Genomic DNA, 22548 nt, shown 5'->3' on the forward strand with positions numbered 1-22548 from the left:
CTTAGTTTTACTCCGTTGTCCATATGTTTTTCCATCCATCTGTTAAGATATCCATCCGAAGTATTGTGATTTGACCCGTCTAATCTCCCTTCCACATTTATAAACCATTTTGCCCAAGCGACCCTTAATCTACCCTTTAACTAAATTACAATATTCAATCTCATGAATATAATAATTATTATATGGGTATACAAAGTCTACAGAGGTGTTACAATAAATTTATAATATCACACCTTCTAACTTTACATTTTTAGTAGGGCATGCTTTTGGACTATGAATCCAACACAAATAGTAAAGCCCTACTTGCCCATCCTACAATAACATAATACTAACTCTGGTCCTATATGAATTAATAAGTAGAACCACATATTCATCTATGATCATGTCATTTTATTTATTTATTTTATTTTGTTGGGTTTAACGTCGCACCGACACAATCATAGGTCATATGGCGACTTTCCAGCTTTGATGGTGGAGAAACCCAAGGTGCCCCTCTGTGCATTATTTCATCACGAGCCGGCACCTGGGTAGATTCACCGACCTTCCGTAAGCCAGGTGGATGGCTTCCTCACATGAAGAATTCAATGCCCCGAGTGAGGCTCGAACCCACATCAATGAGGGGCAAGTGATTTGAAGTCAGCAACCTTAACCACTCGGCCACGTAGGCCCCTAAGATCATGTCATAGCAAAGGCTTGTAAACTTTATCTAATTACAAGAGAGTGGTCAAATCTTATCACAGTCAGTTCAATTCATGAGCAGCACAAAACACTGGACATGCCAAATCTTTCAAAGGATGCAACTATGGCTGTGTGAACAGCCAATATGCTAATGTTATGTCATAACAGGCAATGGCAAATAGAGCAATTTAATCTCGGACATGCTTCCAGTTTAGGGGGGCATTAGAACTCATCAGAAATTGTAATATGACAGAATGTGTAAATTTTATGGTAGAATTATATAAGGGGAAGAAAATTAAACTATACAAAACAGATAATATCACACTACTTGTACATTATATCTTAAGAGCCTCGGATCCAATAAAGAGAGGTCATATCAGTCGTAACACTTAAGTAACTACCATTTTTACAACATTTCTCACACATTTCAGATACTAATAATAAATGAGCCACGCCATGAGAAAACCAACATAGTGGCTTTGCGACCAGCATGGATCCTGACCAGCCTGCGCATCCACGCAGTCTGGTCAGGATCCATGCTGTTCGCTAATGGTTTCTCTAATTGCAGTAGGCTTTAAAAGCGAACAGCATGGATCCTGACCAGACTGCGCGGATGCACAGGCTTTTCTGGATCCATGCTGGTCGCAAAGCCACTATGTTGGTTTTCCCATGACACGGCTCAAGTAAACTTTTGAAGTTGATAAATGGAACAATAAGAATCCACTTAAGTTATGATAGAGACAACATTGTCAGTTTTATTTTCCCTTTTTATAACACTGGCTCCTTGAAAAAACGTAAATAATTCACATTTAAATTTCTAACGACCCATAGTATGCAATGTTGATAGAAAAATATTGAAAAATAGTTTTAATGAAAAGTTATCCATCTATTCAAGTGCGACATTTTTTGACAGTTATATATACAAAGGCTATCAAATTTGAATTACAGGGACGAAATCAATATCTAATGGAATTCATAGCATACAAAATGTTAATGAATTAGTTATAATATTGAATAAATATCGTTCATCTTACAGACAGGATCATTTACCTGAATGTCAAAAAAAAAGGGCAATTTACTTTGTAAAATATTAATAGTCTTAAATTCTCTCAAGTCCAAAGTTTATTTTCAAAATCAATACTCTTTCCAAACAGGTTCATCATATTTCAATCCTAAAATCTCAATTTGAGCCACGCCATGAGAAAACCAACATAGTGGGTTTGCGACCAGCATGGATCCAGACCAGCCTGCACATCCGCGCAGTTTGGTCAGGATCCATGCTGTTCGCTAACGGTTTCTCTAATTGCAGTAGGCTTTAAAAGCGAACAGCATGGATCCTGACCAGACTGCGTGGATGGGCAGGCTGGTCTGGATCCATGCTGGTCGCAAACCCACTTTGTTGGTTTCCTCATAGTGCGGCTAATTTAATCCCATCTATCTGCTTAATATTGCTCAAAATTTACTTCTTTTAAACTAACATATGACTCGGATATATTTTTCTTCTATTAATAGGGTCATTTACTGGTTTCTTCCCCTCAGAAAATTTCTTTCAAATCATACGTAGTTTTCCCCTAGAATTAAGTTTAAAACAGGAATTTATTCCCCTTAGTTCAAATACCTATTTTCTACTTCTCCCCAAAAGCATAGGCCTCAGGGCCTCTTCCCTACTTAGTAAAAAATAAAAAAAAATAACCTGTGACTTCCAACCTATAGTTTAATTCACGTATTGGTAACAAGGCTTTACATCATCAATTTGATTTAAAGACAATACCAATGATATTTTACATCACTCTACAATATCATGTTTTACAGATAGTCAGGGCAGGTAGTACTTTCTGAAGGCATCTTAAATCATCTTTATTTTTTTTGGAAAATAAATTCAATTCAATTAAAAAATATTCAGGCATAAGATTATAAAACATTATATGAGCCGTGCCAGTCTGGTCAGGATCCATGCTGTTCGCCAATGGTTTCTCTAACTGCAATAGGTATTGATAGCGGACAGCATGGATCCTGACCAGACTGTGCGGATGCGCAGGCTGGTCTGGATCCATGCTGGTCGCAAAGCCACTATGTTGGTTTCCTCATGGTGCAGCTAATTTAATCCCATCTATCTGCTTAATATTGCTCAAAATTTACTTCTTTTAAACTAACATACCGGTATGACTCGGATATATTTTTCTTCTATTAATAGGGTCATTTACTGGTTTCTTCCCCTCAGAAAATTTCTTTCAAATCATACGTAGTTTTCCCCTAGAATTAAGTTTAAAAAAGGAATTTATTCTTCTTAGTTCAAATACCTATTTTCTACTTCTCCCCAAAAGCATAGGCCTCAGGGCCTCTTCCCTACTTAGTAAAAAATAAAAAAAATAACCTGTGACTTCCAACCTATTGTTTAATTCACCTATTGGTAACAAGGCTTTTCATTATCAATTTGATTTAGAGACAATACCAATGATATTTTACATCATTCTACAATATCATGTTTTACAGATAGTCAGGGCAGGTAGTACTTTCTGAAGGCATCTTAAATCATCTTTATTTTTTTTGGAAAATAAATTCAATTCAATTAAAAAATATTCAGGCATGAGATCATTAAACATTATATGAAACTAATGCAATAAAAAAACATGTATACAATAGCTAATTGAGCCGTGCCATGAGAAAACCAACATAGTGGGTTTGCGACCAGCATTGATCCAGACCAGCCTGTGCATCCGCGCAGTCTGTTCAGGATCCATGCTGTTCACTTTTAAAGCCTACTAGAATTGAAGAAAGTGATAGTTACATATGCCTGACAGACTGCGCGATGCCAGCTGGCTTGATCTAAACTATGCATAAAACCACATTGTTATCTCATGGATGCTCAATTAGAGATTAAAGTTTACCAAAAATAAAAACAGAAATCTGTCAATGGATATTGAAGAGTCAAACAGTAAAGTAAGTTTTTATTCTGTTAAATTTAATACCAGTCTATCGTACCAAAACCCCAGAAACTTATTCATCTCCAGTCCAGTGTGTTTTTCATGCCATTTGATATACATTACCACTAAAAAAAAATTAATCCTGTTCTAACTGCACCCCAGACAAAATGTTTATAATGCATTTTGCTGCAAGACGAGGGACATTTATCAAAGAAAATACGGTACAACTAAAAACAAGCCAACAATGCAGAATTGTATAAAACAAAATTATAAATTGGTATTTGTACAATAAATCAACAATATCAACATTAAATAATGGTTTAGAAAGTAAAATCACAATCCTATTCTTATACAAATACGTAATTGATCCGTGCGAACATTATGACTTTTAAATCCTTTTGCCCAAATAAATTTAATCATAGAATCTGACGTGGTCTGCAAAATCAGTGAAACATGTGATCTTTATGTCGACTATTTTGAACTTATCAATATATTAATGTAATTTTGTTTGTAACAGGTTTATATGCAATTTTTCAAAAGAACATGTGGCCACTAGAAAATAAAATACGTAATTTCCTTATCTTATAATTATATATCTATGGAGAGGCAGTCATTTGTATCTAACTAAATGAATTTTAGGGGTGATACCGATACACAAAACTACAAACATCTTGGACAAAAAAACCCATTCAAAATCTGTGTTCTTTTCTTGTACATCAGCAATGTAACACTGAGGGGAAGAAGTTCTCTGCTCCTAGATATTGGCCGAATATATCTTTAAAGTGGGTATTCTTCTGAATATATACGCCACTATCAACCTCATTTACTACAAAATAGTGTATCATATATTTCCTAAATCCTTGACATAAAATGAATCAGCCTAACACATGAGTGAGCTGTCCACTATAGTGAGTTTAACAATGCACCCATGCAGCGCCACTTGACCTTTGACCTGGTGACCCCAAAGTCAGTAGGGGTCGAGTACTCAATAAGTACTATCAGCATGTGAAGTGTGAAGGTCCTGGGTGCAGTGGTTCGCGAGTAAAGTGCCTTCATGCAAAAAGTTAACATTGGCCCCTGTACCTTGACCATTTGACCTGGTGACCCCAAAGTCAGTAGGGGTCGTGTACTCAATAAGTACTACCAGCAGTGAAGTTTGAAGGCGGTGCCTTGTAAAAAGTAGTTGTGAGGAAGATACGATGATGAGTAAAATATGCCTTCAGCTGGGCATAAAAATGTTTAACATTGAACATAACCCTGTGACCTTGACCTTTGACCTGGTGACCCCAAAGTCAGTAGGGGTCGTGTACTCAATAAGTACTATCAGCATGTGCAGTTTGAAGGTCCTAGGTGCAGTGGTTCGCGCGTAAAGTGCCTTCATGCAAAAAGTTAAAATTGGCCCATGTGACCTTGACCTTTGACCTGGTGACCCCAAAGTCAGTAGGGGTGGTGTACTCAATAAGTACTACCAGCAAGTGAAGTTTGAAGGTCCTGGGTGCCTTCATGTAAAAAGTTAACGTTGTGACGAACGAACGAACGAACGAACGGATGGACAGTTGAAAACTAATATGCCTCTCTGCTGGGGCATAAAAAACTTGTTTTCACATTTGAACATAAAGAGCTGAAAGACTTGGACATCAGAAAAAAATAGTCACAATAAAATAATAAGAGTACACACTGTAATATCTTTTTCATTTCTATTTCCATGGTTTAAAAAATTTCTATCTTTAGGGAAATAACATGATCCCTGTTCCATACCCCTGTAATGGTCTAACCCTGACCAGAAAATGTTTCACAGCCTTCTTTAAAAGTACTACCTTCTTCTACACCAGTGCCCGACAACTTCCAGATATTGTAAGGAGGTGGAGAACACTTAATTACAGACGAATTAGGGCATTAAAGACGCAACAACATGTTCTTTTTTCCTTTTTTGATAACACAATTGTAGTATATACTGACAGAACCTGTCCTTTGTTATGTTGTTCGATGTAAAAACAAGCATGCCCCAACAACTGACACCTCACTCAAGGTTAAGGTTAATCCTTTTACCTGTGACCTTGACCTTGGCAATTATACAGACTTCATTAATGTGTGACACAATTTTTCAATATGCTTATCAAAGGGAATAAATGTTGCATGGTCTTTAAACTAAGGAATGTTCAGACAGACTGCACACTCATGTAATCCTTCAGAGGCATAAAGAGTAAAAAAAAACTAGAGCTGCTTTTGAGGAAAGCACATGTCTCCCACAACTGCCTATTCATCTGAAAAGTAAGTTTTGGAGTAAGCGGCCTATCGGTAATTCAAGGGCCATTATTCCAAAGTGCCAAACAGATTGGGATAGTTATCGAACTTGGCCAAGGACTAACTGACAAACACATTTTGTCCAAGTTTGGTGAAGATCGGATGAGAAATGTTCAACTTAGGAGTGCGGACAAGATTTGACAGATGGACACATACAGACAGACAGGAGTAAATCAATATGTCTCCTGCCACACAGTGGTGCAGCAGACATAATTAACCACCTTGATAGCCTAGTGGTCCGCTTCTAGTGCAGGAAGCCATTGGTTCAATCCCCAGCCACGTCATACCAAAGACGTGGAAAATGGTACCAGGAGCTCCCTTGCTTAACACTCAGCATTAAAAGGGAAACTGGCTTCTCTTCTCTCATAACCCTTTGGTGATGGATTCCATCAGGAATGAGGTGTTGAGGGTATTTAATATAAATTGTAGAACTTCCGTCACAATCAACCTAAAATAACTTCTGTATAAACTAAAAGTAAAAAGATTGGTATATTTCACATCTCCTCTGGTAGGTCTTTAAACCGCCCTAAAATTGTCACACCAGATATAATTTTAACAACAGCCAACAACTTCTATATGAAACAACAAACAAGCCATCACCTAGCGTGTACTACATTTTTACCTAGTCGGTTTTGCTGCCCTATTGTACGAGTAGTGACAAATTGATTAAAGTTTGCAAAATTTGATAACATTTTTTTTTTAATTTAATGCGTTTCAAATAGAATATTTATCATATCGGATTTTAAAAGTGTATAAATAATTACTTTCTAAAAGCTGCATTTTTATCTTGCGTTTCATTCTGACATCAAATATTTTAAACATATAAACACAGAAGGCAAACTGACAGCATAAAAGGATATATTGCTATATTTTAACAGCTGCACTTTTTATCTGTCCATTTGTTTTGACACCAAATATTTTACATGTACAAACATAGAAGTCATACTGAAAAGATATACTGATCAATCACCTACTGAAATCAATCGATTTATATATTGTATTGAATCAACAATTCTATTTATTAACTGATTATGTGCAAACAAATTTTACAAAAATTTAAAACTTCTGGTTAATTTTTAATGGTGATATTCTACACTGCAAAATATTCTGTAAACGTTTAATTTCTAACTAATTTAACACACACAATTACAGTTCAGTTCATAATTCATAACTCAATACGATAAATTTGATATCTAAGGTAACTGGTTGGTCTCCAGTTACATTATAACGTAACAACTTTATTACTTACTCTGTACTGGCCGAATCCCAATTTTCTGCTGGTTTTCCCTGAATGTTTCTAATGGACGGAGTTTCTGGAGTACGAGATCCTGTTTTAGCCGGAGATTTCTGGTTAACCTGTATATCCTTCACCGGTATCTCCAGTTCAAGCTGGTGCTTTTGGGTAACGACAGCCATTGTTATATGCTCTAGCCTATCAAAAATATCCTGCCTGCTCAAAGGCCTATTTGTACAATCTCCGGCATTAGGCTGAATTATTCCATAAGCAGCTTTGGGACTCAATGAATGCGATTTCTCATTTTTTGTTTTCTCAAGTTTTATGGGTATTTTGTCGCAACTGTCTGATGGACTTTTTTGCATGCGTGTTGGGGAGCTTACTGGATAACTTATACACACATTCAATTCTTCCATTAACATCTCATCCTTATCAACAGAATTACCTTTCATGAGTTTTTCCTGATTTTTAATCCATTCTCGTACTTTCTTTTCACTTTTACTCGTACCTTTTAAATTTTTCTCATACCGACTATCAAGGACTTTGTTTTCTGCATTATTACTTTTAGACTGACTTTCAGAATTTCTATATTTCCTTCCTATAGTACCATTCATATTTAAAATATCTTCATCTCTATTACTAGTCCTTGAATTTGGCCTATGATTTCCTGGGTCATGCCTTTGTTTGATATGTTCTGAACTTCTTCTTTCCCTACTTGAAGTTATGCCATTTAACTCTAAAACTTTCTTTTTTTCATTTATATCAAACTGACGTCTATGCTTTAATTTCTCTGGAGTTAAACTTGTTCCAACAAAATTATCAATATTAGTTTGCCTATCATCTTTAGATGGGGATTCTATGTCTGCATTTTTTACGTTAATGCCAGGTTCTATTCCTCCTATACCTCTATCCCTGTTTCTTGCAACCACCCTTCTCTTACTGACAGAGAGTTCACAATTTAAAACTGGAGCACTCACTGGTCTACCTACTGGTTCATAAAATGGTACATTACTTTGAACACTTCTTATGGATTGATTTAATTGGCTAGTCTGAGTTTCTTTTGCTTCAAGCCTCGAACTTGGCCTACTAGTATTTTCCATAGTTTCAGTCACTCTTTCTTCCCTTCCTGCAAGCTTTCTTGAACTTGCTACAATTATTTTTCTGTCCTTTCTTGCATGTAACAATGAATCACCTGTTAAACATTTGTCACTTAGTATATCTTCTCCAGAACCATTCCTTAGATCAACATTTTTATCTTTCTTTTCACTTACAACTTCATGTTTAGCTTCTAACCTTTCTTTAAGTATATGCATGTCAATGGCAGACAATCTACCATCTAATTTTTTGTCTTTAAATAAATCAGCACTTTGCACTTTTCTTTGCCTTTCATTATCTGCTTTTCTAGTCCTTAAGATATCTCTTATCTTGTCCTTTTCCAAACCAGTTTTTTCACTAACTTGTTCTTGGTTTTCCTTTAGAGAATCACTTCTGGAGATGATAACTTTTCTCTGACTAGACCTGTATTCCCCATAGTAAGCTTTTCTGTCTGATATATCTCTAGTCTCTCTGTCTCTATGTATCAATGACCTTAGTGCAACTATCTTATCTGTAAAATCTAAACCACTTGACAAAGGGGCAACTTCATCTCCAATCTCATCATTTTCAAAATCAAGTCTCCTTCGAATTTCTTTTAAAGGCTTTTCTTTAGTTGGAGACTTCGTAATTTTCTCCTCTGACAATTTATTCCTATCATTTTTGCTATGATCATCTTCTGGTAACAATTTTTCCCCCTTTATTTCACTTTTACTCTTCCCTGGATCAGTATCTTCATGGATGTACCTTTTATTCTTTAACTCTCTTCTACTCTTTCCTTTATCAGTTTCTTCAGAAATGGATACCTTTCTCTTTGTTTCACTTTTACTTTTCCTTAATTGAGCTATATTTAATTTTTCTGGATCAACTGATTTTCTGCCACTATAAGAGAGCCTTTCTGAACTATCGGCTTTAGTAATTCCTTTTTCAAGTGCTGGTCTACTTTTGCTAACTGCCCTGTCCTTAATTAATGCATTAGATTTCGTCAAACTTTCACTCGCCGGTCTATAAGCTCTTACAGGGCTGACCAAAATTTTCTTATTTCTCACTTGGTTATTTTCACCTATATTTTTCTTTTTCTCTATGGATGATTTTTTTGTGTTTTCAAATTTTGAATAATCAAAGCCTAAAAGCTTTGAAACTTTTATCACTTCATCCATTGAGCCCGCCATATCTTGATCTTTTTTTATTGCATCCTAATATCATTAAACCTGAGCATAACTCTTTTGAATGACTGTATTCTGAAGCTTATAAAATTTTATTATCTAACCAAATTCCATTTTCATTGATTGTATAATCCACTGTTTATGGTGTAAGTATGTTTACGTCTCTTCATTGTGTCAGTTATGTAAAAAGGCTGTGCCCTGCAAAATAGAAGAAAGAGGAAATCATGCAGTTGCTAGCATACCTTAAACAATCTTAGACAATAAGCAAACAATTCAAGTATCTAAGTTTATTAATAGTCGCCATAAAGTTATATATATACAAGAATCTGCCAGAAAAATATTTACAGGTTATATAGCTTTGAATTGAGAAATATGCACATGTTCTGAAGTGGAAATACTGGGTGACTTTAGGAAAGCAATATTATTCCGCTAGAGAACAAACGTATATTTCTCAATACAAAGCTAATAATATTTTATTATATATATGTATCTACACAATATTAATATTATTCAAATACTATGATTTTGTTCAGTAGCCTGAATAAAATCGCAAAACTGAAGCAAATGAAAAAAAAACCCTCAACAACTCATTAAAATGATGTCATGTGCCCAAGATGAAATTCAGGCATCAATACAGGAAAATATTGAAAATACTGTCCTGTTTATCGGAGAATAATTTTTAAACGAGTATGTAATAATCAAAGACATTTTAGTTATGCTCAGTACATGAAACATAGAATGCTCCACTTCCAGAACTATATCCAGTATCAAGTGCACCCTGTGTGAACCCCTACACTCTTATCTAAAAACTGATATATCTGTAGGGGTTTGGAGTCCAACTTACGACCTTGTAGTTCATAGTCCGGCATCTTGACACTGAACCACTGTATCCAGTTCTTAAGTGCACACTGTGTAAACCCCTACACTCTCATCTGAAAACTGATATATCTGTAGGGGTTTGGAGTCCAACTTACGACCTTGTAGTTCATAGTCCGGCATCTTGACACTAAACCACTGTATCCGCTCACAAAACTTACTAGCCACCCCTCTGTCTTTTATAATCAGGGTAATTAACAGATTAAATTTAGGGTAGTTAATGGATTAACATCAATCAAATTATCATGGAGGTGTGATTTTTAAAACATTTCGAATCTTAATCTGTTAAAATGGATTATTCATGTCCAAGAGCAGAAAATTCGTTCAAAGAGTAAGGTGAACAGGACCAATTTATTAATCTGAAAGTGCATAAAGGCAGCAATATACTAGAAAGAATGGATAGTCCAGTGACTGTAAAACTAAGAATAGCTAGTTTTATTCCGCACTCACTAATTAAAACATAAGAAATTAAGTGTACAGATGATGGTTCAATATTGAAATAGAATGTATAGGTGTTTCAGTTTATATTAATTTGTTTTAGCTAGACTGTGATGAAAGCTTTAGGCTTATTAGAACCACACTCGAGTCTGCTGCCTGGAAAAACCAGTACTGGTGTCATATGAGAAGTCATGGTTGTGACCCCAGTGGGGCTCGAGCCCACAACCCCTGGACTAAGCGGCCAACACCTTATTCACTAGATCACTGCTCCCCTTGGGTGTTTTAAACCGAACAGGAGGGAGTAGAGAAAATTGCAGAACTCTGGTGGCAACTACAAACACTTGATAGAAAATTTACTATTAAGCAATTTTAAACTGTGATCCTTGACTTTAAATATAAAATTTAAGTTTAGTCATACTTGTATTTATACATCACACATGAGATAGCCAAACAAATAGTCTTCATTTGCAGATAGCTGTTATTCAAACGTTGAAATAAATATAATATATTATAGCAAATGTTTCTCTCAAAAAAGAATGTGGGTATTTGTAGAAGTACCAGTGGTAAAAACTTAAATTTTCTGCAAGGTATCCCTATAAGTAACCAAAAAGTATTGTGCAGAAGAGTGTAAACTGTTGCAATGTATATCTGAAATAATAGAAAAACTCAACATTCTTCTTGCAATTTTACAAATATCCAACACTCATGTTCACTCGCTTCATCATTTTCATTTAGGTACTTTATACAAAACTTGGTGGAAATGAAAATGTTGAAAAATTTCACACAAACTGTTGGTAAGCAGCTTTGAAACTTGAAATAAAATAGTGATTTTAGATCCATGTGATATACCTCTGCTTGCAGGTGGTCTAAAAACAATACAGGATAACATAAGAATTACCTCCCCTTATCAAAATAAAGAAAATGTGTACATATGGCTCACGATTTTCGGTCAGTATAATGATTTGTTAAGCCTAAAAGAAACTTTTATAGTTTACTTTCTAAACAAATTATATACTTAATACATATTCAAATTGGACTATGTAAACATAGAATTATCTCACAAAATGTGGACTATACCTCCTGTAGAGTATGGCAAATTGATTACTTATAATCATTCTTTAGTCTTGGAATATCTCAGTTATGATTATAATAACATATTAACAAATTAAGTATTGAAAATATTTTCATTTTTCTATTTTCTTTAATCTTTTAATGTGTGAAAAGGTAAAGAAAATCCGTAATCTCGTAATGTGTGAAAAGGTAAATTAAATCTGTAAAATAAACCCTTAGAACTAACCCATATCCTGCATCATGTTATTTTATATTGTTTAACCTTTAGCCTGCTAAATTTCTAAAATGGACGCAAAGGCAGAATCACGTTGCCACTAGCAGGCTAAAGGTAAAATCTGCTCAAAATCATTTGTGTATAATGAACCATTGCATGTTACATGTCTTTTGCTTGTTTGAAGTTACAAATTGTAAAGTCCTTGCGTTTTTTAGCCAGATTCAAATGAAACTCTTGCAAAATAAAAATGAAAAACAAAAAAAAAGAATCCTTGCTTTTTGCCTTAAATTTATTTATTTATTTATTTGGGTTTTACTGCGCACCAACACAGTATAGGTTATATGGCGCCAAACAGGACTACAAATTTTGGTTCCACATCTCATTTACATCGAAAAAAAAACATCGTCCCAGAACCACATGGGGCTTTTTTTTTTGCCTAAAAAGTTTTAATTAATACAGCTAGGTCAAAATGATTACAAACTTCTGTGAAATAACATCCAGGTAAGTTTTCTTTTCTTAGGCATATATCCAAAGTGATAAAATGGATTTGATGACCAGTCGTAAATCATTAGCATCATTCTTAAACTGGATGTTTTAAAGCACCAATAGTAAAGTTGCATTCTGACACTAGTCTAAGAACTAGTTATGAAACTCAATTAATTTGGTGACCAGTCTAAGAATACAGCACTGCCATTGGTCAATTTAAAGTCTGTGCTCAGGAACAACCAATCAAATACTGGATTTTTGAGACTGGTTCTCAAAGTCAAATTTTAAAACCTTGGATCCACAGTAGCAACTGGCCATAATAATCTTATGTTCTGCCATTCCTTCATTCTCAGCTGAAATCTAATCTTGGCTTTAAAATTTAATTGTTGAAGTGATGTACGTACTTTTATGTTTGGTATACAGCATTCCTACAAAGTTAGACTAAAATCAAGACTACAGATTATTTGACAAAACTTCAAAGGGTTATAACCCATTCAAAAATCATTGCTTCCAAACATTCAATTGAATACACTCACTGGGATAAATTAAATGATAATTTCTACACAGTTAAAATAAAATTTAAGAAAACTATCAGCACTAACAGGAAAACTTTTTCATTCAAAAAGACGAGGTCAACAAAAGCGTACAAATGAAATAGACAACAAAATGGTAGAGCTTGACTGAACAATATGATGATGGTATATTGCACAAATCCTAAACAATGCTCCAGCTGATCTCCCTTTAATCAATGATGACAGGTCAAGTCAACAGTTCTAAAGGCAGTGGACCCATAAAGAGATTCTGTAATTTCTACTGGACTCATCCGTGCTTCGGCATCCAGTCTGAGTCAGTGTCCTGATTTGGTCAAGTTTTTGTATGTAAGCTGGTATATCTCAGTAACCACTTGTGGGAATGGATTGAAACTTCACACATTTATTTACTGTGGTAAAGTGACCTACAATGCACAGGTTCTATAACTCTCTGTTGCTCTTTTTTAAGCTGGTATCTCAGTACCCACTTATGGGAATGAACAGAAACTTCACACAACTGTCCACTGTCATGAGCTGATACGCATTGTACAGGTTCTATAATCCTGTTTTCAATTTTTACAAATTTATCCCCCTTTCTGACATTTACTTTCGTTCCCTTGACATTAGGCTGTTGAATAGTCAAGTATTGCTGTCCACTTACAGCTTGTTTGTTATATATTCTATAAAATTGAGCCTTGCCATGAGAAAACCAACATAAGCCTATTGCAATTAGAGAAACCTTTAGCGAACAGCATGGATCCTGACCAGACTGCGCGGATCTGGATCTATGCTGGTTGCAAACCCACTATGTTGGTTTTCTCATGGCGCGGCTCATATCTGATTCCCGCTTTCCTGGTGTGTATAGAAATTTAAGCAATGAGATTGTAGCTAGGAGCTGTAATTTAGTAATAACAGAAGAATACCTGAAACATCATGTTAGAATATGTACATGTGACATACAAATATGCAAAAATGATTATGTACAATGTGAGAATATACATGTACATGACTGTGTTTGTTTGTTTTGTTGGGTTAAACATTGCACCAACACAACTATAGATCATAATGGCGACTTTCCAACTTTGATGGTGGAAGAAGACCCCCATATGCCCCTCCATGCACTATTTCATCTCTGGGTAGAACCACCGACCTTCTGTAAGCCAGCTGGACGGCTTCGTCACAACATCCTGAATACGGCTCAAAACTACATCGATGAGGTGCAAGTGACTGTAAGTCTGCAACCTGAACCACTCTGCCATGGAGGCCCAAAATATGTACATGTAAGAATATGTTCATGTGAGAATACAAACATAAGAGAATATGTACATGTAAGAATATGTTCATGTGAAAAGATGTACATGTGAGAATATGCACATGTGTGTGAAATCATACATGTCAGAATATGTACATGTAAGAATATGTACATGTCAGAATATGTACATGTGAGAATATGCACGTGTGTGAAATACGTACTTGTATGTCAGAATATATGCATGTAAGACTATGTACATGTGAGAATACCTACATGTGAGAATATGTACATGTGAGAATACCTACATGTCAGAATATGTAATCACAAAAAATTTCATTCTGCATAATGCCTATGTTTGTTATGTGGCTGCCACATTTTTTTTTGTTACGAAAATAAAATAAATTATTTCTTTGTTAAATCTCATTTTCGGTAAATGTTTCCGCAAATATTTGTCAAATTTAAATATTGCTTAACCTACTTAAAAGTTTTACTGAATCCATTGTTTTGATTATCTCCCTTTATGGCTCTAACTCTGTAAGATCATGTACAGTTTAGTGGAGCTTTTCGAAAAATGTAAATATGCAAACATCTTTTTTGGAGGGCTGTTTCATCTATTTTTAACGTAAAATTAGAAGCATTTATATGGAACTTAACACTGAAGAAACCTACAGCCAAATCAACAGAAGGTGAAGTTTGTGTTTAGCCAAATTACACAGAATCAGGCAGATTAGAAATACGGTAAAATCATTTAATTTCGTGAGCATGAAATTTCGTGGTTTTGGTCAAAATGGCAATAACGTGGGATGTAAATTCATGGATTTCAACTTCTGAACATAAAATGAGTGGGAATTTTTACGTGTTCCTTGGGATTAAATTTCGTGGATTGACTCAACCACGAAATTCTTGAAAATTAGTCCCCCACGAACATTAATGATTTCACAGTAATTAGTACATAACCACATAATCTTCGTGATCAAGGAAACATCAAAATTACTATTCTATTGATATAAAAGATTAAAATACGACAAAATACAACTTCACTGAAATAATCTAACTTACTTCTATGATTCTCTATCCATGAAAAAAAACAAACAACAGTAATGCTGTATCATATGTTACCATGGAAACTGATTAGAAATTTCATGCAAAAATCAATGTGAAATACCTGAGATCTGTCACCAATAACAGCTCATTAGTTTGAAAATTCTATAATTAAATGCTATGGTATTCAAGGTAGTTAATCGGATTTCTGTCAAGTTAGAAACCTTAATTTAACTATTCACACTAGTCTTACTTAATGTTCACTGAGTGCTTAATTTAGGTTAGGTTTTCACTAGAGATATCTTTAAAATTTGATTTTCCTATCCTGGTTGCCTAACTAAGATTAGTAGTTCTAGCATTATGTATAAATTAAATAAATATAATGGGTACATAGCCTAGGGGCTGATATATTCATAATTTTATAACTTTGGTTCCAAGACTCTGGTCCAGTCCTTCTTGTTGATTATTATATAAAACAAGGTGGGTTCATTGCTATTAAACCACAAGTTTACCACAGAAACTATCAATCAATACCAAACAATTACATTATTGTAACAATGCATTATTTTCAATACAATTCCAACAATGAAGTATTTGCACTGTTTATTTTTCTCGTTTCATCTTTCATGTATTTCAATAAAGTAGATAATTCAGTGGTTCTATTCTTTATTTGCTTTTGCCATTAGAGTCATTTATTTGTCAAATTCAGATTTTACAATGAAGTGCAAACAAATATACTGTAGTCTAATTTACAACTTTAAAATGTGTTTTCTCATATACAGAGAGGAGGAGAAGCTAGGTTGAAAGAGTTTTTAAGCACAGAAAAAACATCGGCCAGGATTCAGATGTGAGTTTAGGATTTACCTGAAACAGAATAATCCCTAGTGCCTGAGCTGAGACTAATATCATTTGTGACAATTTAATTTACCTTGTCAAATACTTACACCCACTTTGATGTCTTTTTCATTAGATTAACCTGCCACTACCAACATTCTCTCAACATATACCTGACAACTTCCTCGAGGTGGAGAAGAAGAAAAAAAACTTTAGAAGTTGTTTTCAGTCGCATAATCACTTCACTTTAGTATCAAACTGAAGACCTACATTTTGACCGATAGATTTGTTCCCCTCCAACTTAGCTAAATAATGCAGATATGAATTGTAACATTTGAGTCGCGCCATGAGAAAACCAATAGTGCCTTTGCGACCAGCATGGATCCAGACCAGCCTGCGCATCAGCGCGGTCTGGTCAGGATCCATGCTGTTAGCTAACAGTTTCTCTAAATGCAATAGGCATTGAAAGTGAACAGCATGAATACTGACCAGACTGCGTGGATACAAATGCACTATGTTGGTTTTCTCGTGGCGCAGCTCACTATAACATTATATGCTTTATATATTTTAGACCCCATTTCAAGACTTCATGTCCATCAGTCAATATTTTATTTAGAATAATTAATTACAAAATAATTTTAAAGTGCTTTTGACCTATTCGACCTGTGTCATAAATTTTGTGCCAACTAGTTAATCATAATTATAAGGATTATCCCAAACGTTAATCCGAAAACATGTCAGTTAATCTTTAAAGTACTGACATTAACAGAACACAAACAACCCAAAACTGCCAACTGTCAATGCATGGCTTAACTTCTGAGTAAAGCACCATGTCAAACCAAAAAGTATAAATCCTATTAAAGCAGATCTATTTGGTCATTTAAAGCATTTAAATGCCAAGTTAAGAGTAAAGCTTCCCTAAAATAACTTTTTAATAACATCAAGAGTTGAGAAAAATGTACCTCAAAGACGGAAAGCTATCCAACATACTACTAACCTTCTTTTGTCAATATTTCCAAAACAATAGCCAAGTTCAAATTTTCAAAACAAAATATTTCTCTCGGGATATAACAATCCGCTAAATTATGCACTACATACTGATATGATCTTATTGACAAATTCAATGGGTTTTAGCGCCCTTCTTATAAAAGAACTCCTTCACCGTAATATAAAGTATCGATACACCTTAACTACCTGTCGTAACTTGAAAAAGGGAAAATACACCGTTATTAACCAATATTTGTCAACTTGTGTTCGATCACACAGTAGATATATCCTTACAAAATTGACAGCACGCTTTAAATATTGGAATTCATTTACGGTAGTGAAATCAAATTTCAGATAAGATAAAAGAATTTATGTATTTAATTCAAACTAGCAATCGAGTGATAATCAAATACCAGTATGTAATGGAAATTTATGATAAAAGTGAATCAGCGATTTCCTCTAACAAAATTAGATCACTACTTCAACAAATCAATTATGTATATGGAGAAAAAAATGTGCCATTTCTGCAATTGAATAAATCATAAAATTCAATCTGCACAACTCTGAACCATTTCAAAATTGTAATACTATACTGGCATATGGTTAGTATCTTAATAATAAATAATAAATGGACTGGCAAACACGAATGATAGAGAGAACCGGAGTGGCGCTGTTTATCAAATCGGTCTTTAAAAAACGTTTCAAAATGAAATTTTGTTTACATCAGAAGAGAACATAACTTTATAAAATGTAGTTGCTTATTGAAGTACAACGTAAGTGAAATGAAATATCAGTGGCCAACCCGCGTGACATTTTGGTACTATGCATGCGGGAAATTCGATCTCAGCGTTCACATAACGTACACATTCGGTCCGCGGCAGAGTATTCTTAAAATACTGAGGCTGTTTAGCAGAGAATATGTATCGTGTAATTCACTTTGACGCATTGTATTTTATAGAATTCCGTCAAAGAATGAGGAAACATCACAAAGTATCTGCCGTGTGTACGGTACGGAAGTCACGTGCATTGGCTTTTAGACTAGTTACGTACGTGTTGTCAATGCCTCGGCAATTTTATCCTTGCAAGTATTTTCTTGGAAAAACATCGAAATTTAAACAAAGTAACGATCACACATAACACTGAATAACTGTCTTCATTGTATGGTAACTCGCGGTGACCGGGAACTCAGTTTTAATGCATGACATGCTTATTTCTTTACTCTATCACGTTTTACAAAATATGTAATATTGGGAATGCGGTGGGTGGGGTAACGCCGATGTCAGGATTTTCATTTCGGACCGATTGAGTTATCAAAATTTCCGGAGCCCTGATAATAATGTCATCATTTTTTTAAATGTCGAAATTAGAAATGTTAACTTAATCCTTTATGTAACAATATCTATTGAAGTTTGATGTAACAGTCCAAACTGTCAGAATTTGTTTCCTACAAATATTGTTAGATTTCAAAAATAACACTGGACTGAAAAAAGGGTATAATGATAACTTTAAATTGCACTTAATAGCAGAATGCAGTTTGGCGACAGTATGCATATTTGGGAGTTTATTGTTACAATGTAGCAAGTGACCATAACCATTCTGGCCCGGGGGTGGGGGTGGGGGTGGGGGGGGGGGGGGGGGGGGGTCTGTCTTACTAATCCTACTGAAAAAAAGTTGAGATCAAAGTAGATTGAAATCAAAGTAAATTACTCATTTTTATTTTCTAGCTATTCCTAACAACTCTGTCAAATCAAGAGCAGCTGTTGGAAGAAAGCAATGTATTTCCATTAGTGGTTACTGAGATACAAGCTTACATGTATAAAAACTTAACCAGAAATAGCTTAGATGAAAAAGGGGCATAACTTAGTAACAAGAGGCCCAAATAGGCCTAAGTCACTCACCTGAAGAGGACCTCGACCAACTGACTCTGCTTCTAACCAAGTTTGGTGAACATCCTTTAAGAAGTTCATTGAAATAAAAGTTATTTAAAGCTTTTTCTCTATATTTTCTGTGACAATGCTAAAATATGTACCTATTAGAACAAACTTCAAGATAAGAAGGTATTTTTTTTCTATTTTCAGCAAATGAGCTATGCCATGAGAAAACCAACATAGTGGGTTTGCGACCAGCATGGATTCAGACCAGACTGCGCATCTGCGCAGTCTGGTCAGGATCCATACTGTTCGCTTTCAAAGCCTATTGGAATTGGAGAAACTGTCAGCGAACAGCATGGATCCTGACCAGCCTGCGCATCTGATGCGCAGGCTGGTCTGAATCCATGCTGGTCGCAAAGCCACTATGTTGGTTTTCTTATGGCGTGGCTCAAATAGTTTCTCTATCAAATAACAAAACAGTCTCGCTCTAGACTTTTGTGTGTCTCTGTGAAGGAAACACAGGGCTCTTAGATAGTAATACCTTGGCAAGGTGGCCACAACATAGCTCTGTGTAAAGCCAGTGCTTTTATCAGAAAGTGTGCAAACAATTAAATTAAATAAATTTCTGACAAAAATAACTATGTTATTTGGGCACATTATACATGGGTTGCCACATTAAGCCAATAGACAGTACAGTTAAATTGTTACTACTAGCCAATATCACTGTGGCTAAGGCCTATACATGTATAATCTGGCTTAAGAAAAAGCTTTTGCTCAGGGTAACATCTAAAGAAATTGGTATTCAAGGTGCATTGAAGGTACATAATTTTTCATAATTTATTTAGATAATCTGATATATAGTCTAGTCTGCCTGAGCGACTCCCGAATTAAAAGACTTCATGTTATAGTAATATGACCGTGTATTGAAAAAACCATTTTCAACTGAAGAAAAACAGAAATGAGCATTACTCTTTTCCATTCGATAAGCAGTGCTTAATTAACTGAAGTTTCAATTCAATATCTGCGTTAGGTTTTGAGATAGCAACTTGCATGTAAAACTTTAACCAGCATTTTCTAAGTCCAAAAGGGGGCATAATTTGCCCAAAATACATGTCAGAGTTATGGGACTTGGTCCAGTGAGGTTGGCAATTGATACAGAAAAAGAAAAAATAAGTTTCAATTCCATATGCCTTTAAGTAATTGCTGTATGTAAGTGCACGCAAAACTTTAACCAGGATTTTCTAATTCCAAAAGGGGGCATAATTTGGCAAAAATGCAGGTCAGAGATATGGGACTTGATGCTATCAACTAGTTTTATAACCCCTAAGTCACATGTGAAGTTTCAATTCAATAGCTGCATTAGGTTTTGAGATTGTAACTTGCATGTAAAACTTTAACCAGGATTTTCTAAGTCCAAAAGGGGGCATAATTTGCTCAGAATATATGTCAGAGTTATGGGTATTGACCCAGTGAGGATGGTAATTGACCTAGAAAAAGAAAAAAAGAAATTTCAAAGCTATATGCCTTTAACTGATAGCCATATGTTCTTGCATGCAAAACTTAACCAAGGTGTGACACCAACGCCAGGGTGACTGAGTAGAATAGCTAGACTATTCTTCGAACTTTGACTAGAACTTTGAACCTGGAAAAAAATGCTTGAGAGGCCCCAACTTCGATCCCTATAGAGCTAAGAAATTACAATTAATCAAAATTTAAAACGGTTGGGAGTTTGGTAAACTAAATTGGATTTCTTGAATTTTCGACCAACAGTGTTTGTGTTTTTGATAAAATTCTGGTCAAGAACTTCTTAGAATGAATTTTAAATAAGAATTTTAGATGTAAATGGTTGTTTGTCATTCTCCCATACAAGAGGTTTACCCTAGCTAATTAGTGTATATAACTTGTGTTCAAATTATGTTGCATGGATTCTTTTATGCCAATCAAAAGAAAAATGGATTAGAAACATTTTAAAGTAAAAGGTTAGTTCATTGCATTTCATTTGATGAAATTATAACGTGACAAGACTTCTGGCATGATTTCTATTAGGTTTCAGTACGGTATTCATTTCAGCTCAGCGATCCAAATCTCTGAGCTGAAATTTTTTAGCTAATTTAAACCAAACATGTTAAAACATTTGCCTTTGTTAATAATTTTCATAACAAGAGCTTACTGTCAAAACTGAAAATATCAAAAAGAACAATTTATGCAGAAAGAAGAAAGAATCTGTGCTGTATGACTAGGTCTAAAATAACAAAATCTGAAATACTGTTGAAAATGGCGTTAAACCCCAAACAAACCATGACAGAGAGGGATTGCTCTGGTAACGTAATTTACCATTGAACATATTTTATGGATGATCTTGTTTTAATTATTATTCCTTTTAATCTTTACCAATACATGTACATGTATGCATGCACGTATGTGCATTGTATGTATGTATGTATGTATGTATATATGTATATATGTATGTGTTCTTTATGTTTTTGTAAAGCACTTTTGAAGGTACATATTTTTTATGAAAAGAGTGCTTTATAAGTGTGGTATAATAATAATAATTTTCCTGTCAGATAGGCAGCGCCTATATTTCATATTATGGCGAAACCAATAAACTACCAATTTTGATTTATTCAATCATGGTCAGAATCATGATGTTTAAATTTTGCTTATTAATAAGTGCAAACTTTTTCACCTAATGTCTAAACATTATTCATCTTGATTAGTGTGTGTTTAGCATTTGACAAGGTGCCTCATCAACGCCTTCTTAAAAAGATCTGGGGTTATGGTATAAGAGGAAAGGTGTTTGCTTGGATAAAAGATTTTCTTAGCAATAGACAGCAAAGAGTTACAGTAAATGGGTCAATGAGTTCCTGGAAAAAAGTTGTAAGTGGGGTACCCCAGGGTAGTGTCTTAGGGCCTGTATTGTTCTTAATCTTCATAAATGATTATCCGGACGTAATAAAAAGTGTGACCAAAGTATTTGCTGATGATACAAAACTATATTCTAACTCTACACAAGAGTTAGTACTCCAAGATAGTGTGTTTAGTGCATGTGAATGGGCTCAAAAATGGCAAATGGTATTTAACAGTAAGAAAAGCAAGCACTTGCACTTTGGGAAAAGGGAAATTACCGACACCTTTTATATGAAAAGTAGTAACAATAAGATTACTGAAATCAGTCGGGTACATAGTGAGAAAGATCTTGGAGTTGTTTTCGATGCAGATATGGAGTTTTCTATTCATATCAATGAAAAGGTGAATAAGGCAAACAGGAATTTGGGTCTCATTTTCAGGACTTTTATATATATGGATATAGATATGTTCTGTCCCTGTATAAGGCACTAATTAGGTCACATTTTGGAATATGCTTCTGTAGTATGGAATCCAAGATTGAAGAAAGATCTGATTGCTATAGAGAATGTCCAGAGAAGGGCAACTAGGCTTATAGCAGATTTAGGTAACACGGAATATTGCGAAAGATTAGGCTGTTGGGCTTACCTACTCTGGAATACAGACTGATTGGCTTAGGGGAGACATGATACAGGTGTTCAAG

At 34.8% G+C, this 22548-nt stretch overlaps 1 protein-coding gene across 7 annotated transcripts in view; it reads right to left on the bottom strand.

Moving 5' to 3' along the window:
• The window catches only part of LOC123527556 (uncharacterized), a 76159-nt gene that overhangs the window by 47897 nt on the left and 5714 nt on the right, over positions 1–22548 (bottom strand). For 2 of the 7 annotated variants that reach the window (XM_053523527.1, XM_045307086.2), the window contains exons 1-3: positions 17138–17323; positions 7156–9596; positions 6529–6546 (exon numbers count right to left, since the gene is read on the bottom strand). In XM_053523527.1, coding sequence (XP_053379502.1) covers positions 6529–6546; positions 7156–9404 — 2267 coding nt within the window. In that variant the 5' untranslated portion in view covers positions 9405–9596; positions 17138–17323. Of the gene's footprint in view, positions 1–6528; positions 6547–7155; positions 9597–17102; positions 17324–22548 lie in introns of those variants that run through there. The other 5 variants (XM_053523524.1, XM_053523526.1, XM_053523525.1 and 2 more) reach the window with 4 other exon arrangements.

The sequence above is a fragment of the Mercenaria mercenaria genome, chromosome 14, assembly GCF_021730395.1.
Source record: "Mercenaria mercenaria strain notata chromosome 14, MADL_Memer_1, whole genome shotgun sequence".
Lineage (NCBI taxonomy): Eukaryota > Metazoa > Mollusca > Bivalvia > Venerida > Veneridae > Mercenaria > Mercenaria mercenaria.